The sequence below is a fragment of the Teleopsis dalmanni genome, chromosome 1, assembly GCF_002237135.1.
Source record: "Teleopsis dalmanni isolate 2A chromosome 1, ASM223713v2, whole genome shotgun sequence".
NCBI lineage: Eukaryota > Metazoa > Arthropoda > Insecta > Diptera > Diopsidae > Teleopsis > Teleopsis dalmanni.
The window spans coordinates 171,754,059-171,772,474 of record NC_051846.1 but is presented as its reverse complement, the minus strand read 5'-3'; the positions used below and the strand labels follow the sequence as shown (position 1 = coordinate 171,772,474).

At 28.7% G+C, this 18,416-nt stretch overlaps 4 protein-coding genes across 4 annotated transcripts; 2 read left to right on the top strand and 2 right to left on the bottom strand.

Moving 5' to 3' along the window:
* Positions 1-2,481: 2,481 nt before the first annotated feature.
* On the top strand, positions 2,482-3,282 carry LOC119670400 (apoptosis regulatory protein Siva-like). Its single transcript, XM_038080649.1, has 3 exons — positions 2,482-2,664; positions 2,742-3,051; positions 3,115-3,282. The coding sequence occupies exons 1-3, from the start codon at positions 2,541-2,543 to the stop codon at positions 3,167-3,169; spliced, it is 489 nt and encodes a 162-aa protein (XP_037936577.1). The 5' UTR covers positions 2,482-2,540; the 3' UTR covers positions 3,170-3,282.
* An 859-nt stretch (positions 3,283-4,141) lies between these two features.
* LOC119670139 lies at positions 4,142-9,909 on the bottom strand. Its single transcript, XM_038080279.1, has 7 exons — positions 9,698-9,909; positions 7,048-9,639; positions 6,470-6,987; positions 6,067-6,393; positions 4,942-5,079; positions 4,447-4,872; positions 4,142-4,373 (listed from the first exon to the last, which is right to left on the bottom strand). The coding sequence occupies exons 1-7, from the start codon at positions 9,711-9,713 to the stop codon at positions 4,212-4,214; spliced, it is 4,179 nt and encodes a 1,392-aa protein (XP_037936207.1). The 5' UTR covers positions 9,714-9,909; the 3' UTR covers positions 4,142-4,211.
* Positions 9,910-11,482: 1,573 nt separating this feature from the next.
* LOC119670138 (protein vreteno) lies at positions 11,483-15,072 on the top strand. The gene is made up of 8 exons (XM_038080278.1): positions 11,483-11,937; positions 11,999-12,190; positions 12,254-12,487; positions 12,717-12,920; positions 12,972-13,620; positions 13,676-13,857; positions 14,291-14,496; positions 14,559-15,072. The coding sequence occupies exons 1-8, from the start codon at positions 11,651-11,653 to the stop codon at positions 14,756-14,758; spliced, it is 2,154 nt and encodes a 717-aa protein (XP_037936206.1). The 5' UTR covers positions 11,483-11,650; the 3' UTR covers positions 14,759-15,072.
* A 489-nt stretch (positions 15,073-15,561) lies between these two features.
* LOC119670137 (ATP-binding cassette sub-family B member 10, mitochondrial) lies at positions 15,562-18,162 on the bottom strand. The gene is made up of 7 exons (XM_038080277.1): positions 17,730-18,162; positions 17,463-17,672; positions 17,194-17,396; positions 16,857-17,138; positions 16,268-16,786; positions 15,985-16,209; positions 15,562-15,911 (listed from the first exon to the last, which is right to left on the bottom strand). Exons 1-7 carry the CDS (start codon positions 18,013-18,015, stop codon positions 15,636-15,638), a joined length of 2,001 nt encoding a protein of 666 aa, XP_037936205.1. The 5' UTR covers positions 18,016-18,162; the 3' UTR covers positions 15,562-15,635.
* Positions 18,163-18,416: the final 254 nt, after the last annotated feature.

Below are 18,416 nucleotides of genomic sequence, written 5' to 3'. Positions count from 1 at the left end.
AAAATCTTATAACTATGATAAGAAAAACGAGCGCTAGCTCGCATTTCTAAAATAAAAACTAGTCTACTAAAGACTGTAATACTTAGAAAGAAAAAAATCATTGACTGATTTCCAGAGGAGAAAATCATAAAATATGTTTATAACATACTTACTATTAATTCAAAATATGTAAATACCAGACAGAGATATTCATAAATCAAACCAGATCTTGTGTACTAAAAACCACGATAAATCTAAACAGTAGACATAATGCTTGTCTAATAAAGGTCAGAAGATCAAAAAAGTTTTTATTTGCAACGGATTAAAATATCTCACCACAATATTTATTATATACTCCAAAATAGTTTCCATCGTTCCCATCCTTTCAAACTTTATGCTTGAAGTATTTACAAATATTATCCCTCTGCTCCTAATAAAAAAATATATATTCGGAATCTTCATTACTAGATATAAAGTACTTATACGTGTTAAGTTTTTGGAAATAATTCAAGTTTGAAAATACGTTATAATTTGACAATTTAATAAATTTTTGTTATAGAACGTTTTGTTAGATCAATATTTGATAAGTATTGTTTTTTGCTCATACTATACATTGAAGGTATTAAATATCATTATAAGATAAAGAACTATAACTAGACTAATACATATATAATATATATATTTAAGAAACCATTTTCTCTTTATATGTCTTTTCACCTTTATTTGAAGAATATTTCCTAAAACGAATGATAAATCTACTTATATTACTTCAAATAATTGGGTAGTTCTAGTTATTTATTCCGCAATAAAAGCTATTAATAATAAATAATCGAGTTTAATGCAAAATTATAACTATAGAGTTTTTTTGATGTCTCATTCAAGACTGTTTTGAATCAAAGCTCTCAGATACACTACCTAATGTGTTGTTTAATAAAAATGACTGAAATCAATCTCCTCCTTAAATTAATGTAATGACCAAAACCAACACGGCATTAAATTTACGGAAGTTTTGGAATGTGACAGTGAAAAAATATTCTCACCTGTAGAATAATTATATTTTAGAATGCTATCGACATAATTCGTAATAGAATAAACCAGCTGTCTTGCCTATACAATCAATGGAAGTCTGCTTTTTGGGGAGTAAGATCTGTATAATATCAAAACTTTCAACAAAACACTGTATATGTAGGTAAATTGTGGAAGTTCGATATCGTTGTTTCGACAGCAATATTTTTTATTTTTTTTTGCCATCTATAAACCAGCTGTCTGGCCTATACAATCAATGGAAGTCTGCTTTTTGGGGAGTAAGATCTGTATAATATCAAAACTTTCAACAAAACACTGTATATGTAGGTAAATTGTGGAAGTTCGATATCGTTGTTTCGACAGCAATATTTTTTATTTTTTTTTGCCATCTATAAACCAGCTGTCTGGCCTATACAATCAATGGAAGTCTGCTTTTTGGGGAGTAAGATCTGTATAATATCAAAACTTTCAACAAAACACTGTATATGTAGGTAAATTGTGGAAGTTCGATATCGTTGTTTCGACAGCAATATTTTTTATTCTTTTTTGCCATCTACTCTATATATAAAAAATATATAAACAAATAGGTTCTTTTCTATTTTCTAAAAGCCTTTAAAGCCTATATAATAGTATTTAATAGTAAGTATAGTCAGAGAATTATTTTATCAGGAATTCATATACTATGAATCATATCAAATGAATTTATAACCAGAAAATGCAATAAATCTCGTGCTGACAAATATAAATATATTAGAAATCTTGTTAATATGCAAAGCATTAAAAGATTCCATATAAGAATTCAAGCCACTGAAACCATTATCCAGGAATGAGTTATAAAAAGATTCCAGGTGTATGTAACACCAAATGCAAATATTTCTTTCCGAAAGTGGTCGATATACTTAATACTCAACACAGTGAATTTTTATTAGTCCGACAATACTTTAATATTGATCATTATAAAAAAGAAAATATTTGAAATCATCACTAAGAGCCCTGTCATTCCCTATAAGTGTTAATCTTCAATCATAAATTTAAGTATTTTCTTACTAATCTTAATCAAATACTATTATTTTCATTCTTAGCATTTGTTTTATTGTTTCACTTTAAGAAATACTTCGATCTGTTCTCTATTCGATTTTTAACCACAAAAATTGATATCGTACTTAAATGACAACCATACTTAATAAATGAATGTGGTTTGCATGTGAAAACAAACATTTAGAGGCAACCACAGAGGCGGCCGCAAAAATTTAATTCATTCATTTTATATAACTGTAGATGCCGTTGTGGTTACCCTTTTCGATTGGCATCAACTTGTTAAAATTAAAAAATACTTTTGATATAATAGTGTGTTCACCACTTATATGATCACAAGATATATATTCTATATAAAGATCAGTATCGCATTGATATTTTTGTAAATGCAACTCTGTACGAGAATCACTGAATATCTACTTAGAATTATTTTTAATTTTAAGTGATCGTTGTTAAATGCTGTAACTGTTTTTGGAATTAAAATTAATAAATACAATAAAATGGAAGCTGTTGGACGTAAACGTATACGCTCTGATGAGTCTCCATTTGTATTGCAAAGTAAAATGTTTATTAACGAAAAGGTATTGGATAATAACAGCAGCGAGAGAATGAAGGATATACACAGTAAATATTACAACTAAATAAAACATATAAATAATATAATAAAAATAACTATTATTTTCCTTATCCATAACAAATAGATAAAACAATAAATATGCTGTTTAAAGCTGCTCGTGAATTTAATTCAAATAGTCTTAATAATAACATTAAACAACCGCCAATACCATTATGGAAACAAATATCCTTATCGGGAGATGGTCGTATCGAATTTCGAAATGAAGTAGATCCCGTGGATTTGCCAAAACATAAAAAACGAGCTACATGCTGCGATCGAGAAACTTTAATACAAGAAACTTGTTGCAATTGTAGTACTCTCACCCTCTGTGAGGAGTGTGGTTACTCCTGCGTAGAATGTGACAAATTTTTATGCAGGAGTTGTGTTTGTCTTTTGTAAGTATAATAATATTCTTTATAATGATTATGTATAATTTAGAATTTTTTTTTTCATTTTAGTGGGTGTGGCGATATTGAGAGACCAATTTGTGAAAAATGCGCAATTTTTGATTAACAATTTTAGTCCATCATTGGACATAGGAATGATAATAAAAAAGGGTATTTAAACTGAATACCAAGTTGCCAATTTCAGTAAAAATATCTACTCCTAATGATAAATTTATGTTACACTAGTTAGTAAATATATGTATATTTTGAAAAATTTTATAAAATGCTATAAATTATTTTTAAGATTGGAAAAATAAATGAAAATAAAAAATTATTTACAAAATAGATTATAATTTTGAATAAATATTATTTCAAAAATGTGTTTGGATTTTCTATATAAGTTGTAAGATAAGAATAATTCTTGTTTGGTTTTAAATTAAATCATCAGACCATATAGTTAGAGAAGGAGAAAAAATAATAAACCGACAAGTTAACAATATAACGCTATAGAGGCATATATTCTTTTCTTTTCAATGTTGTTGTTGTAACCCGCTAGAGTCTGCTTCTAAAATACTTTTGAGGAGTGGTGAACGGAACTTGATCGTCGTGACTCACATGTTGCTCCGTTACGTAGACTCAACCGTTCTTGAAACCCTCATTTTCAATAGTTTCCGTAGAATAAGTGAAAAGAAATTAATTGTTCTAAATTAGTTGGAAAATGTTTCTAAACATTTCCTGATTCCTGATAACTTTTCATAGATGACTGGGTATTTTATAACCAACTTAGTCATATATACATCAAATTTAAAACGGAGTACTTTGTTGTGATTAGTTAAATAAGTCACCAACGGGTAAGGTGAGTGGCGATTATCCGTTCCTGCTGGAAAATAACTCCGGAACACAGGTTCGGTTATTTCTGAAACCTTCGATAAATTAAGCTCTGTATTCGATTTTTAAGTCCCACAGGCTTGGAGTATAAATCTATTTTTTTATTTACTGCAGTTTATGCATTTTTTTTAATTAATTATTTAATTGAGTTAATATTCATTCAAAAACATATTTACAAATAAACTGAATAAAAACAATTTACTATTATTTTCAAAAAATTTATTAATATTACTTATACCTATTTTTTATATAATAATTACATTATATACAAACATAATATATTATACTTTGCCCTTAAACTTATGATACTTTTTATGATCAGTGACCAGTTTTTCATATACTTGTCGTGCAGCTTCATTCGAGCAACGCAGTATGAAACGTCCAACGCGATGATCACAAATTCCAATAAGATCAAAACAAATTTTGTCAATATGTGTTTTAATCTAAAATCATCATTAAAATAAGTTTAATTAATAAGCTTATATGAATATAATTACATTTATATAAAATACAGACCTTAGGATATAAAGTTGTGGCTGGTTTATTTGCGACCATAAGACTTATCACAAAGGTGAGTACAAAAGGTGCTACACGTTTTATGTGTTCACCGTGAGTAGCTATTATATTCATCAGAATTTCCAGTTTTAAAGCTAATTCGGCTAATTGATCCAATTCTTCTGAACTTAGTGTAGAATTCTTTTGACGTTCACTCTTGTACCATACAATCGATTGTACTAAGTCTTTAAATATATACATAAATTGCGGCACCCGATCTAATAGTAACATATGTCGATGTTTTATAAGAGAAGTACACAATTCCAACATAGACATGTGTAGATTATTGAAAGTATCAACATTTGTATCGGTTATTTGGAAATTTTTTATGTTTATATTCATTAAAAAGCTAAGTATGTTATCGAGCGTATCGAGAGACAACGGCACCTACAAGAATTGTGTAATAAATGTTTAAATTAATAAATAAATAAATTTAAATTAATATAGTGGACATACCATTTTATTATCGGTAACTGCTTTTTGACTTGCTAATAGTTTTGAAACTACTTCCATGTTACTAAATTGTTGTTGTTCATTTTTAGTTAGCTGTGATATAATATCACAAGAAATTTGTTTGAATTGCTCATTGAAAATCTAATTAAAAAAAGAAACGTTTATTAGTATAAATAATAAATTAAGTATGTTTAGATCGAACTCAGTATCACGTAAACTTTTACGTATTTACTCTTATATATATTACGTAGATATAAAATAAGATATTATTCTATTTTATTTATTATAAGTTTAAATAATTATTACTTTATATATATATATATATATATATATCATAATATATAATAAATATATTATTTTATTTTTACTTATTTATTTTATATTTATTATTTTTTATTTATTTATATTATCTAATTTACTTATTTTTTTTATTTATTATGAGTTTAAATAACTTTTACGTATATATTTTTATTTATATTACTTATATATAATAATAAATATATTATTTTATTTTTATTTATTTATCACGAGTTTAAATAATTTTTGCGTATATCATTTTATTTATATTAAGTATATATAATAATAAATATAATATTTTAACTTTTACGCATATATTCTTCTGTATATTACGTATATATATAATATGTTAAATATATTATTTTATTTTTATTTATTTATTATGAGTTTAAATAACTTTTACGTATATATTTTTATTTATATTAGGTATATATAGTAATAAATATATTAATTTATTTTTATTTAATTATTATAAGTTTAAATAACGTTTACGTATGTATTCTTATATATATTACGTATCTTTATATATAATAAATATTTTATTATATTTTTATTTATTGATTATGAGTTTAAATAACTTTTAAGTATATATTTTTATTTATATTAGGTACATATAATAATAAAATGTTATCTAATTTTTTTTTAGTAATTATAAGTTTAAATAAATTTTTCCTTTATATTTTTATATATATTATATATACGTATATTAATAAATATATTATTTTATTTTTATTTATTTATTATGAGTTTTAATAGGTTTTTTGTATAATTTATTTACCACATACAAAGTTCGATTTGATTACTCTCATGATATATATTAATGATACTTACAGCTCCTTTAATTGTACTGAATGGAGCTTTTGCTATAAATGTTAGCAATGTTAAAATGTTGTCCAAATTTTGGGTTTCACACACTTTGCTGCTTATATCCGTTAAGGTAAATAAAAAATCTTCATTTGTTTTATTGCCAATAATGGTTTTTATAACAGTTTCCGTAGTTTTCGGTATCAAAGTTGGACTCATTTCTAGATCTGCATGAAGCTGTTGCCAATAATTAGTTAATACGAATTCGATTTCCTCTTGATCTAAATGCAACTGCTTACGATGATTCAAAGCCACTTGTACTAACCGAATAGCATGAGAATTACGATAATCCATCTATATTGAAATAAAATTTGTTAAATTAGTTTTTGAAGTAAAATATATGTGTTTATGCCAGAAAAGTGAAACATACCGAGTATCCAATATATATTTTACATATACGCCTAAAACTTTCATCGATATTTTGCTCAACTGTCGTTTCAGTCTCTTCAGTTTTATTAGCAGTTTTTGAGAGCACAGAATTTGCATAATTTGCAAATCCAGCTAAAGTTTTTTCAACGAATTTTTTGCTGTTCTTTGTATCTTCATTTTCACTGAAATGTCTTTTAACGAGTGCATCATATATTTCCAAGAAGTTTTCTAAATGTTTACGCATTCTTTTTGCTGTTGGCCCTTTTATATTGATTAGGGTGCTCATGGCTAATAAAAGTAAACGGAGCGGATCATCTTTTAATTTACCCTCCTTTTCAATTGTTTTCAATATATCATACAAGGAGGTAAGAAATATCTCACTACCTTTCTCATCTTTTTCTATGGTAGCAAATAGTAATTCATAAAATTGCCAACAATTTGAAGGAGGCAAGAGCCTTAATAGTGTTTCTGCAGAGAGGTGCTTGAGTATTGCTACTTGCGGTCCAAAATGTAGTAAATCTAAAAAAAGAAATCAATTATTTTAATATATTATAATTGCAAATTATTACTGAAAAATACCTGTAATAATTTCAAATGCTTTGTTAGCTAAATCATCTGCCTCAGCAGCTATGAGATCTCTATAAAGTGCCAACTGCAAAGCAAAAAGTAAATTTTTCGTCTGCCTATGCAAGTAACTAATGGGCAACTTTTGCAGGTAGTGTAGTATCTTATCTACTTCGGTGTGTGGTAATGCTTTTATACTGGAGACATCTGTGCATGAATTTATTTCTTTAAATATTTTTTTAACATGTTTATCGACAAAATTTGCTACAGTATTTGCACGAAGTTCCACATAATCACATTTAATGCTAACCAAAAGTGAATCTTTATTATTCTCTATAAGTGCATTACTTAAATCCTCAAATAAGTCGAGTACAATTAATTCTATGGATTCTAAATCATCTGTAAAGACTTCAAGTAGATTCGGTTTTATCAGCACTTGTTTGCAAATCTCAATTTTTTCTTCTCTTGCCAAATTAGACACAATCCATTTAGCTTGTGGTGTTTGTAGCAGCAATTCCAATTGCTCTGAGTCGTTACTAATAGTAGATAGTAGGGACTTTTGTAGACTAAATTTTGCTGCGCTACTTTGCTGCTCTTGCAGTAATATTTGCGCTTGCATACGCTGTACGTTTAAACGGTTCAATAGGAATTTGCAGCTTGACTTGCCGAAATTAAGTACTCTTTGTTCTATCAATGTCCATTCTTCACTTGTTAGATGTCCACAAAAATTGTGTATAAAAGTAGTTGTTTTCAATGTTTCATGCTCCAATCCATCGGGCCGGTAATAAACAAGTATAAGTTCAAAATAATTGTTGTAATAACAACATTCCAAAAAAGCATTTATAGTGCGTTTGTTATGTACATGAGATAAAATAAATCTTCCAAATGTGCCAAGCACTTCAGCTGTCATTTCTCTTTGACTAACAATTTCTTTTATAAATTTATCAGATTGTTCAGTCAGCTTAGAGCCAGCAAAATATTGACATAGTAAAGCTGCAGTAAAGTCCAATTCGAATATAGCATTTTCATCAAGCTCTTCCATATCATTCATATTACTGATCACATCTTTTAGCGCATATAATAAAGATTTCCATATGACGAGTGATGGTTTCGACACTAAACCGGTTATGAATCTTGAAAATGATAAACCCGCACTTTCGCTAGGCCACGACGATTTTAACTGTGGAAAATTTTTTAATTTTGTCACAGTTAATGTAGAATTTGTAGTATTTTCGTTATTTTTAATAAATTTACTAAATAATATTTGTAAGAAATAATTATTTACATCTGTTAGTTTATTTTCAACAGTAGACTCATCTAATTTTGGTTTTTTCGCAGGAGTCGCAGTGCTTTGTTTCCGTTTCCTTTTTGAACCTTCCGTTATTCCGGACAATTGGTACTCACTCAAGTACTGCTTAAGAGCTTTTGTTAAATTTACAACAAATTTTTCAGCTCGACTTAAACGTCGAAACATATCAATAGTTAAAATTAGAAATTCTTCAAATAATCTTTCTTCATCACCACCAGCTACTTTATCTGCAGTCACTAACCAAGCTGTTATAATAAAAATATGCTGTTCCAGTATCAATGGATTTAAACGTAACGCTGCACACAGAAGTAATAGTGTCTCTTGTAAATGTTGACTTCTATATTCTTGTACATAAGAAAATATACGTTTACCAAGCAACACCAAAGCTGTTTCCTTCTCAGTTACTTTCAAATTTAAATTAACTTCATGCTTCCGAAATACTTCTAAAGTGTACGCAGCTACAGTGAGTGTTAATGCTGGATCTATGCCCACAATCTCAGCTTTGAAGATTTCCATCAATACCGATTTTAAGAAATGCTCAGCATTGCGAAAATTAACCACAACACATTCAATTACCAATAGTCGCACATGTAATGGCAATGCGAAAATTCGTTTTATTATAAAACCTTCCTTATAGCCTTCACAAATTTGACGTTCAAGTATCGCAAGTTCGTCAAAGAAGCATAAGGAGTTATTTTCCAATATGAGGATCACTTCGGTTAATGGTTGCAAAATATATTTGCAGTAGGAAGTATCTAATCTGTGTGTATTGCTAGCTTTCTTAGCGTTATCCTTTAGACTATTCAGTACAGCTACAAAGAAATTAGTTTCATGTGTCGCCAGCAGTTTGTTATGTTCATTAATATAGCTTAATAAATATTTTTGATAATGTTGAAATAATTGCGCATATATGTATGCTAACATATCGTAATCTGCACGCAAAACATCTTGGAAAGGTTCAAATTCTATTAAACTTTGTAATGTTTCAGGTATGGTGCGTTGCAATTTCTTGCCGGATTTCGAATTCTCTAGCAGCTTTAGAAAACTATTAATGAAATTACTTTTTATTTGTTGGCTTATTAAGCCGGGTTGTGCACGTAGTTTAAAAAGCTGTTTGATTTCATTGAATGGATATTCTTTTAGTTTAATAGACTGATCATTAAGCTTTTCAGTTAACCAAGTTATAATTACTTCATATTTGCTAGAAAGTGTAAAATCTGCAGATAGCCATGCTTTATTTGCAAACTCTATACTTTCCAAAAATGTTTTTTCAGGCCGCTGAAGCCACTGTTTAAATTCTGGAAAAAAAAACGTTTTTCAAAAATCATAATCCGTGGTAGTATTAAAAAAACATACCTAATTCTGTTGACATTTTATAAAAACAAAGCTTATAACATAAAATGCAATCCAATCACTTTTGTAAACAAACTACACGTGCGTAACTACTTGTGAACCGACAGGTTTGCTATTTTATGCAGGGTTGTTATTTTACACTGCCTGTGTACTTACAAGCAGTGCTCGCAGCGTTATTTAATTCCTTTGAGTATTTTCTTTATGATTTATAAATATGAATTACCACCAAGTTAAAACTATGAACAATCCAACATATTGAATTATTTAACAGTATTCAAATAATATCTGTGGTTTAGATCGAAACATGACAATATTAATATATATAGCACTGCAGCTAAAACTACTTATGTTTAGTGATATAATGACATGTTTTCATTTCTGACTTAATAAGTGTAATACTGAATTCACACTAGAGTTTTGTATATAATTTTAATTGTCAAACATTTTCATTTTGCATTGAAAGCAACAACAATTAATAGCTAAAATTATAAACATGACAGCTAAAATTAATTATATATTTGAATTGACTATATATTTGAATTGATTATATATTTGATATTTTGTGCGATATACTATTCATCATCATTCGTAACTATACAGTCCATGTAGGACCTAAGTCTGTTTAACAACATCCTTTCATTCTTCTCTGTTTTTTGCTTTTATTTTTCAATTTCTTATGTTTATTTCTTCTAAGTCCTGCTGCACACTATCTTTCCATCGTTTTCTTGGCCGCCCTCTTTTTCTGCTGGTTCCTACTTCGTTCTCATAAATCTTATGCGGTACTCTCATATCCGACATTCTTAAAACATGTTCAACCCTAATCGCTACTCTTTCATAAATTTGTTGATTGTATCAACATTAACTAGCCGTTCTAGCTCGTGGTTGTATCTTATGCGATACATCCCGTTTTCTTTTACGTGATGAAAATTTTTTTTTGCTTGTTATCTGTAAGCAAGATAGCAAACATTGCTATCATTGCCATTAAATGAGCAGATTTATTGATAATGAGCTCATATATGTGAAAGATTTGTGTATAGTAAAACGTCTAAACAGCGATGTGACAAGGGCTTGAAAGAATTTTTTCATATATTGCAGGAATACTAATATATCATAATTGTACCAAATATTTTATAAATAACTTAGGTAATCCCAATGATTACTTCTAAAATAATTCTTTAAACATTTAGTAATTATGACTGCTTTATATATCGCTAAACTCATAGTGTAAATGTCATACAGTGTTATACGGCATTTATACTGGCTGAAAATGGCTCATTTTGGTCAAAAATCGAAAATGGGAAGCAAATGGCTCATTCTTGCATACAGAATTTCAAGCGCGAATGAGTCATTTTCATCAAATTCTGTATGAATGCGTCCCAACAACGTTCGCATGCGTTCCAAATATGTTCCAAATGCAAAGGAATACATTGAACATACCCTAAATAAAAGTTTTTCAGTGCAATTTGACAGTTTGAGAAAGCTGTTTTTGACATTTTTGACAAAAAAAGGTAAACAAATGTTTGATGGTTGCATTTTCTTAAAAACGATGCCCCTCTTATTAGAACTTCTACTTCCCAAAAAGTGTTTATTCGAAGTTAAAAATATTTTTTAAGTTTATCTTGTAATATACTTTCAAGTATATTTAACCTTCAAGCAACATTTTTTTGGCACAGGTCAAAAATCAAATCAACAAGCAAGTTAAAAAATCAGCTGTTTGAAATGAGAACGAATGAAATACAACGAATGAAAACATTTTCAAAATGAGCTATTTTCGGGCAATGTAAACGCCTTACTAAACGTCAATAGAATTTGTTATTTAATATGCTTTTAAAATACAACCGTGCTGCTTTACAATACAATACGACGCGCTGCTTTAGAACTTAAAGTACCGCAGTTTGATAAAGTGTTTGTTAAATTGTTTAAACATTTTTATTATTTAAAGAGTATTAAGTCACCATGGTTGACAAAGATGTGGCAGATATATTTGAGAAATGGAATCCGATGAAAGCAGTGTACCAAAACGTGTCTCTTAATAAATATAATACTGGACCTGGTGCCGCTTTAGAACCGGGTACTGCTTTTAAAAAGCATCTCGATAGAGAACAAGTTCCGTACTTGTATATCAAGAATGTTCCGGAACACTTAGAAGAGGAGGGCTTATACAATTTATGCAGTCAATATGGACATATTGTTGGAATTCGTAAAAGAGACAAATCTTATTTTATGGATCTGGCTAATTTGGGGTAAATTATAAATAAAATTTGTGGTTTGAAATAATTAATCTTACAAATTTTATTTAAATAGTGATATGGACGCAATATATCATGTCCTCAAAAAGAAGATTAAGGGGATAACTGTAGAAATTGGTAAAAATTGCAAGAGACAAAGTCAACCAAATGAACAAATTCAGCAACAAAATGACCAAACCGAAATGGAAAATTTTGATAATGACAATTCTGAAATCGAGCCAATAACTGCTCCACCAAATGAGAAGAGGTAATTATTTTAAAATATTATCTATTAAAAAATGAATTAAGAAATTTATTTCCATTTTTCTAGAATTTTAGATGGAATACCTACTAAAAATCATGCGCCACCTTTCTTCCATGATACGCCTTTTATTACAACAAACGATTATGATTCAAAAGATAATTTTCTTGCTAAAGTAGATCCAAAGAAACAATATGTGAATGTGGAAGATACTTATAGTTTGGAGCGTCTTGGACATATAGAAAAAACAGAATTTTTGAATAATTCAAATTATGAATTCGCTACTGGTAGAGCTTACATAAAGTAAGTAACTAACTAACTATGTAACATAAATATTCAAGCTCTTAACTAAAAGGAGTATTAAGGCTATCTAAAATAAAACTAAGTCTATATTTATACATATTCATCATTTATATCTTAATAAGATAATAAGATAAGATTTTTGAAAATCCTCCAAATTAAATTTTTGGTTAAGGGCCTGTACATTTTATTTAAAAAATTTTTATAAAATAATTATTCGACATATTTATAGAATCGATGACGCAACTAAACAGCTAATGTCTGCAAAAGCAGTAAACACAAATAATGATGATATAAGCGAATTACATATTGGGAAATGCGACAATTGCAGTTTACTTTGCAGTCACATTTGCAACGATTGTGAAACCTTCTATTGTAGTAAACAATGTCAAATAAAAAAATGGAAAACTCATCGTTATGTTTGCGGAAAGCCAAAGTATTGTTATTAATTAAAAAAAAAATTTTTTTATAATAATTAATATTTTAGACATATGCAAAGAACGGAATTATCGGACTCTGAAAATAGCCTATCAAGTTCAACATTAAGTGTAGTACGTGATCATATGCCACAAAGTGGTGATGTTGTTATGATTACTAGTATATCAAAGAGTAATCTTGTATTTGTACGTTCCGCACATGCTGAAGAATATTTGAGTTTCTTTAAGATAATGCAAAAGGTTTACTCAGCGGGTGCTAATGGAAAACAGTTAACAGATATTCCTAAATTAGGACAAGTTGTTATCACAAAATCTAAGGATCAATACAATCGAGCAATGGTACTCAATATTGATGATCCAAACTCTATTAAGGTTGTTTATATAGATTTTGGTAATGTTGAATATAAGCAATTATCAGAATTATATCTTGCCACAAATGAACTTATAAGTGAGCCACGATTCGCAAATCCAGTACTACTTAAAGGTGTACCATACCGTTATATGACCACAAAAATACGTGATTATATGTTTTCTTGGTTAAATATGGACGCTATCATAATTTACAATCCTGTTGACGAAGAAAATGGTGTCCAAAGTGTGGAACTTAAACATTTTGTTTCTAATAAAACCCTAAACAGCGCTGTTATAAGCCTTTGTTTATCGAATGAAAGGCCAAAAGATGAAGTGTTATTTATAAATGTTAGTAAATTGTTGCTATATATTTGTGTATTTTATTAAAACTTCTTTTTTTCAGTTCTTAGAACATATAAAATTGCCGACTGGTAATAATATTGAAGTAGTTATTATGGATAATTCATTTTTAATTACGGGAATTGTGAGTTGTACTACAAGGGCATATGCTATTGAAATAACTAAATTCCAGAAAGAGCTTCAAACGTTTGGTGAATCATCAAAAGAAATGCTTTATGCTCCACGGTAAATTTAATATATTTCTTAAAATATTTTTATTAATAAATAAGGTATATTTTTATTAATAAATAAGGTATACTTTTATTAATTACAAGACCTCCCACCAAACAGCATTCTAAGCTTCGTCAAAGGTTTTAGGTGGTTTTAAATCCTGATTTTCTTCTATATACGGTAACACAATTGGCCAATAGGCCCATGTGGATCTCCTAGGTATCGCCGGTATTACCTAACCTAACCTAAGATATATTTTAAAAGTTTCGACTTCGCACATACATATATTATAGTGCAATTAAATTGCTGTACGTATATTGACTGTATTATGATTTGCATTAAATATACTTTTAGAACATTTTAAATATATAATATATATGTATTAGCTATATATGCATAAGATTTTAGTGAAATATTTCAATAAATAATTTCTTAATCTTATTTACAGTGTCAATGAGTTGTGTTTAGCTCGTTATGGTAAGGACAATTCAAAAAAATGGTTTAGAGGGTTTTGTGTTGAAATCGTTGGTGATGGTAAACCATGTATTCTATTTATGGATTATGGTTTTTCTGCTAACATCAATATCGAGGATATACGTCCTTACCCGAATCAGTATACTTTTCCAAAATTAACATCGGAATGTGATATTAAAGGTTTGTTGCTTATAAGTCAATGTTAAAATGAAACACATAATTAATAATGAACAACTTTATAGGTCTACCTCAGATCTTGGAGAATATGGAATCCAAAGAAAAACGGGAAAATCTAATTGCAACACTTGAGACACTGTTACCAGTAGGATCTGTAATTAAGTGTGACCATATAGAATATAATGAAAAACTTAATTTTTGTGAATTAACACTACATAAGATAAAACAACAACTTGAAATGGACGGTTTGTTGAAAGAAGCTTAAAATGTGCTTTTTAAATTCAATATTTAAATAATCTTGACAATTGAATTAGTTTGTAAGTAATACACCAAAATAATCTCAACAATTGAATTACTTTAAGTATTAAGTTAAATATTAAAAATATGCATCTTTTAAAATTGTTTAAAACAAGTTTAGACTGGTGTTCTTAAATGTCAGTTCTATAAAATAAAATACAATGAACATTAAATGTCAATGTTTTTAGTATCTAAATTATTTAAATTAGAATTATAAATAGAATTAACAATACTTCAAGTGTGAACACACAAGTCAAGTACAGCTTTGGGTTAGAACACTGACTCTAAGCTTCAAATTTGGCAGAGCACGAGTTCAACTCTTGATACTTGCAGTCTAAAAAATGATGATGGATATTTGGCAATACTCGAATCAGTTTTATGGTCAGCCAAAAATTTAATTAATTAAATTAATATCAAAATAATTAAAGAGCTCCCGCACATATAACTCAACTCATATGAAAATTATTAGAAATATTACAAAACATTACTGTAAACTTATTTTATACTAAACGAAAGACTTAAGAACTCATATTTTAATTGTGTCTAATACTATTTGACTGTTTTCATATTGTTTTAGTTAAAAAGTTAACAAAAATGTATCAAAAAGAAAACGTATATTAAAATAACAAAACTTCATCAATTAACATTGATAATCACTTCAGATTTCTGTAGTGGATTGCTACAAAAATGAGTTAAAGTCAAATCCTAAATTAAGTAATATAATAAAAAAATTAACACAGATTTATAAATTATTAAAAATTTTATCTTCTTTTGTTTTTACAAATTTGTACATATTTTTTATAAACTTAACGACACCAATTTCCACTAAAATTACGATAAATATTTTAAACAACAGACTTTAATTCAAATGTTTGCTTTTCTATAAGTTCCTTGAAAGTGCCCTTCTCTGATATCATTAATTGTCCATAATCGCCTTCTTCACTAACGCTTCCATTATCTAAAACAACAATTTTGTGCGCGTTACGTATTGTGCTTAATCGATGAGCTATAGTAAGTACAGTAAGTCCTTTGGATATGTTCTCTAAGGACTTTTGTACTAATTCTTCTGATACAGAATCAAGTGCACTTGTTGCTTCATCAAGTATAAGAACAGATGGTTGCTGAATATAAGTGAAAAATAATGATTAAATATAATTAGCAATTTTGGTAGTTTAATAATATTTGTGAATTTACTTTAATTAAAGCTCTAGCGATGGCAACTCTTTGTTTTTGTCCACCAGATAATAATAAACCGCGTTGGCCAACTAAAGTATTAAGCCCATCGGGTAAATGTTGAGCAAATTCATGAACATATGATTTGCGTATAACATTCTGAAATAATTCTTCACTTACTACTGTGCCTGGAATAGCACCATATAGTATATTTTCTCTTATGGTGCCGGAGAATAAAACTGGTTCCTGTGTATATAGAGAATGATTTAAATATTTCTTTTAATTTAGATCGCACATCGTTTACCTGTTGTACAGCACTTATATGACTTCTCAACCAAATGGGGTTCACTTGTTTTATGTCTATACCATCTAAAAGTATACAACCACTTTGTGGATCGTATAAACGCAATAGTAAAGCTGCTATAGTAGATTTTCCAGAACCACTTCTTCCAACCACAGCCGTTGTTTGTCCAGGCCATAGCGTTAAATTTAAATTTTTCAGTACGGTACTATCTATTCGTTCAGGAAAAGTAAAACATACATTTTGAAAGTCTATTCTGCCTTCGACTCTTTGAATGGGCTCTAAGCCGGTATCAATAGGGATTGTGTGTTTACGATCAATTATTTCCCAAATACGTTGAGCAGCCCCTACACCTTTGTTCAGTTCAGTATAAAAATTAGAAAGTCCATTTATTGAAACTGCTGAATAACCCGCATATAATATAAATGATGTCAGTGCACCAACAGTAAGTGCATCTTGCATTACCAAGCTACCTCCATAGTAAAGGACAGAAATTATAATGGCATTTCCTGAGAAACCAGTCTGCATGCAATATATAAAAGTTTTAAAAGTTAGAAATAATAAAATATATATTAAAAGTTACGCTGCTTACCAAACCAAAGAAAATTGAACGTGCTTTGACTTCTTTATAGCCAATTTGAAGTGCATCTGTTAACTGTTCGTCAAAGAATTTACTTTCCTCATTTTCCTTACTAAATGTTTTTACTGTTTTAATATTACCAAAACGTTCTTCGGCAGATTTCATTATATCTGCAAATTTGTCTAGCAAGTTTTTCGTGATTGTGCGTACAAATCGTCCATAGATAATAGCCATGCCAGCCAAACATGGAACAACGGCGGTGCTTATAAGCGCAAGTTCTGGTGATGTGTAAATCTGAAAATTAAATTATTTTAATAATAATTTATTTTATTTAATTTGTTAGTCTCACCATCATGCCGGTTCCTGCAACAACCATCACTATAGAACGTAAACCATCTGACACATTTTGACTCAGTGCATTGCCTATAAAGAAGGCATCATTCGATAACCGATTAACTAGCTCTCCACTTCCTTTCGTGTCAAACCAAGATGACTCCTGATGTAACATGCGTCGATACAAAAGTGAACGTAAATTTTTAACAATGCGAAGAGCTATAAATATAAATTTTAGATATATATTTTTTGCGTGTGAATAGTAGTAATTTTAATTGCACTTACATGCAGCATTGAATAAGTAAACTCGTCCAAAATTAGCCAATCCGCCGACTATAAAAACACCTAATAATATTAACGAAAATTGTTTTAAACTTTCTAATGTTTTGCTAACGTTCTGTTCGTCTTTGTTGAAAATAATATCCATTATTTTACCAAGTGCAAATGGAACACACATGGTAATACCGGATGATATCACTAAACAGCCAATAGCAACTAGAATGTAAAATTTTGTTAAATAAAGCGTATTTAAAGTTTTGTATGTTAACAAACCTGTAAGAACTAATTTTTCAGATTTTGCTAAGCTTAATAATCTCATCACGTCTTGGCTTTTTAATTTAACCTTTGGTTGTGTCGTTTTAATTGTTGTACCTTGAAATCGTAAAGGTTGCAACGGGTGCCTCGTGCTTCGTAATAACAGGTGTCCATTTCTATTAGCGGTTAGAATACTTCTACTGAATGTGGTGGGTAATGTAGGAATTTTATTTAAATTTTTTGCAAGTAATACCGATCCATAACGGCTTAACGATTTACTAAATCCTAAAGCATATATTAACATTTTTATTAAAAGTGAACGACGCCGAAAATTTATTTATATAAAATATATTATATATGAAATAGAATTTCATTCATTAATTGTTATAAAACACTATTGCACATTTTGAGTAAAAACAACAATCATCAAAATACATGAACAGCTGATCACTTAAATATTAACAATTCATGTTTTTAACACAACTGTCAAATAAGAAAAATAGTTTAGTGTATGTTCAATTTTGTCAAAAGATACAGTGTTGCATTTCATTTGTTGCTTTTTCTTTATTGTATATATTTAGATTTGTTTAAATTTTTACTTCTTCTTCTTTGCATTGCTATATATAACTGTCAATCCATATTGAAATTATGTTAAGGATGATCACGTAGTTTAATAACTTGCTCTTTTTTTTCCTTCTTCAGTCA

Bases quoted from the DNA above. Each gene is read 5' to 3' on its own strand.
- LOC119670137 (XM_038080277.1), bottom strand. From the start codon at position 18,015: ATGTTAATATATGCTTTAGGATTTAGTAAATCGTTAAGCCGTTATGGA. The intron at 17,397-17,462 runs GTAAGTGCAATT...TTATATTTATAG, and splicing joins TTACTTATTCAATGCTGCAT to CTCTTCGCATTGTTAAAAAT. The intron at 15,912-15,984 runs GTAAATTCACAA...ACTTATATTCAG, and splicing joins TCGCTAGAGCTTTAATTAAA to CAACCATCTGTTCTTATACT.
- LOC119670138 (XM_038080278.1), top strand. From the start codon at position 11,651: ATGGTTGACAAAGATGTGGCAGATATATTTGAGAAATGGAATCCGATG. The intron at 11,938-11,998 runs GTAAATTATAAA...TTATTTAAATAG, and splicing joins ATGGATCTGGCTAATTTGGG to TGATATGGACGCAATATATC. The intron at 12,488-12,716 runs GTAAGTAACTAA...ACATATTTATAG, and splicing joins ACTGGTAGAGCTTACATAAA to AATCGATGACGCAACTAAAC.
- LOC119670139 (XM_038080279.1), bottom strand. The intron at 5,080-6,066 runs GTAAGTATCATT...TTTTTTAATTAG, and splicing joins TCAGTACAATTAAAGGAGCT to ATTTTCAATGAGCAATTCAA. The intron at 4,873-4,941 runs GTATGTCCACTA...CAATTCTTGTAG, and splicing joins CAGTTACCGATAATAAAATG to GTGCCGTTGTCTCTCGATAC.
- LOC119670400 (XM_038080649.1), top strand. From the start codon at position 2,541: ATGGAAGCTGTTGGACGTAAACGTATACGCTCTGATGAGTCTCCATTT. The intron at 2,665-2,741 runs GTAAATATTACA...CATAACAAATAG, and splicing joins GAGAATGAAGGATATACACA to ATAAAACAATAAATATGCTG. The intron at 3,052-3,114 runs GTAAGTATAATA...TTTTCATTTTAG, and splicing joins AGGAGTTGTGTTTGTCTTTT to TGGGTGTGGCGATATTGAGA.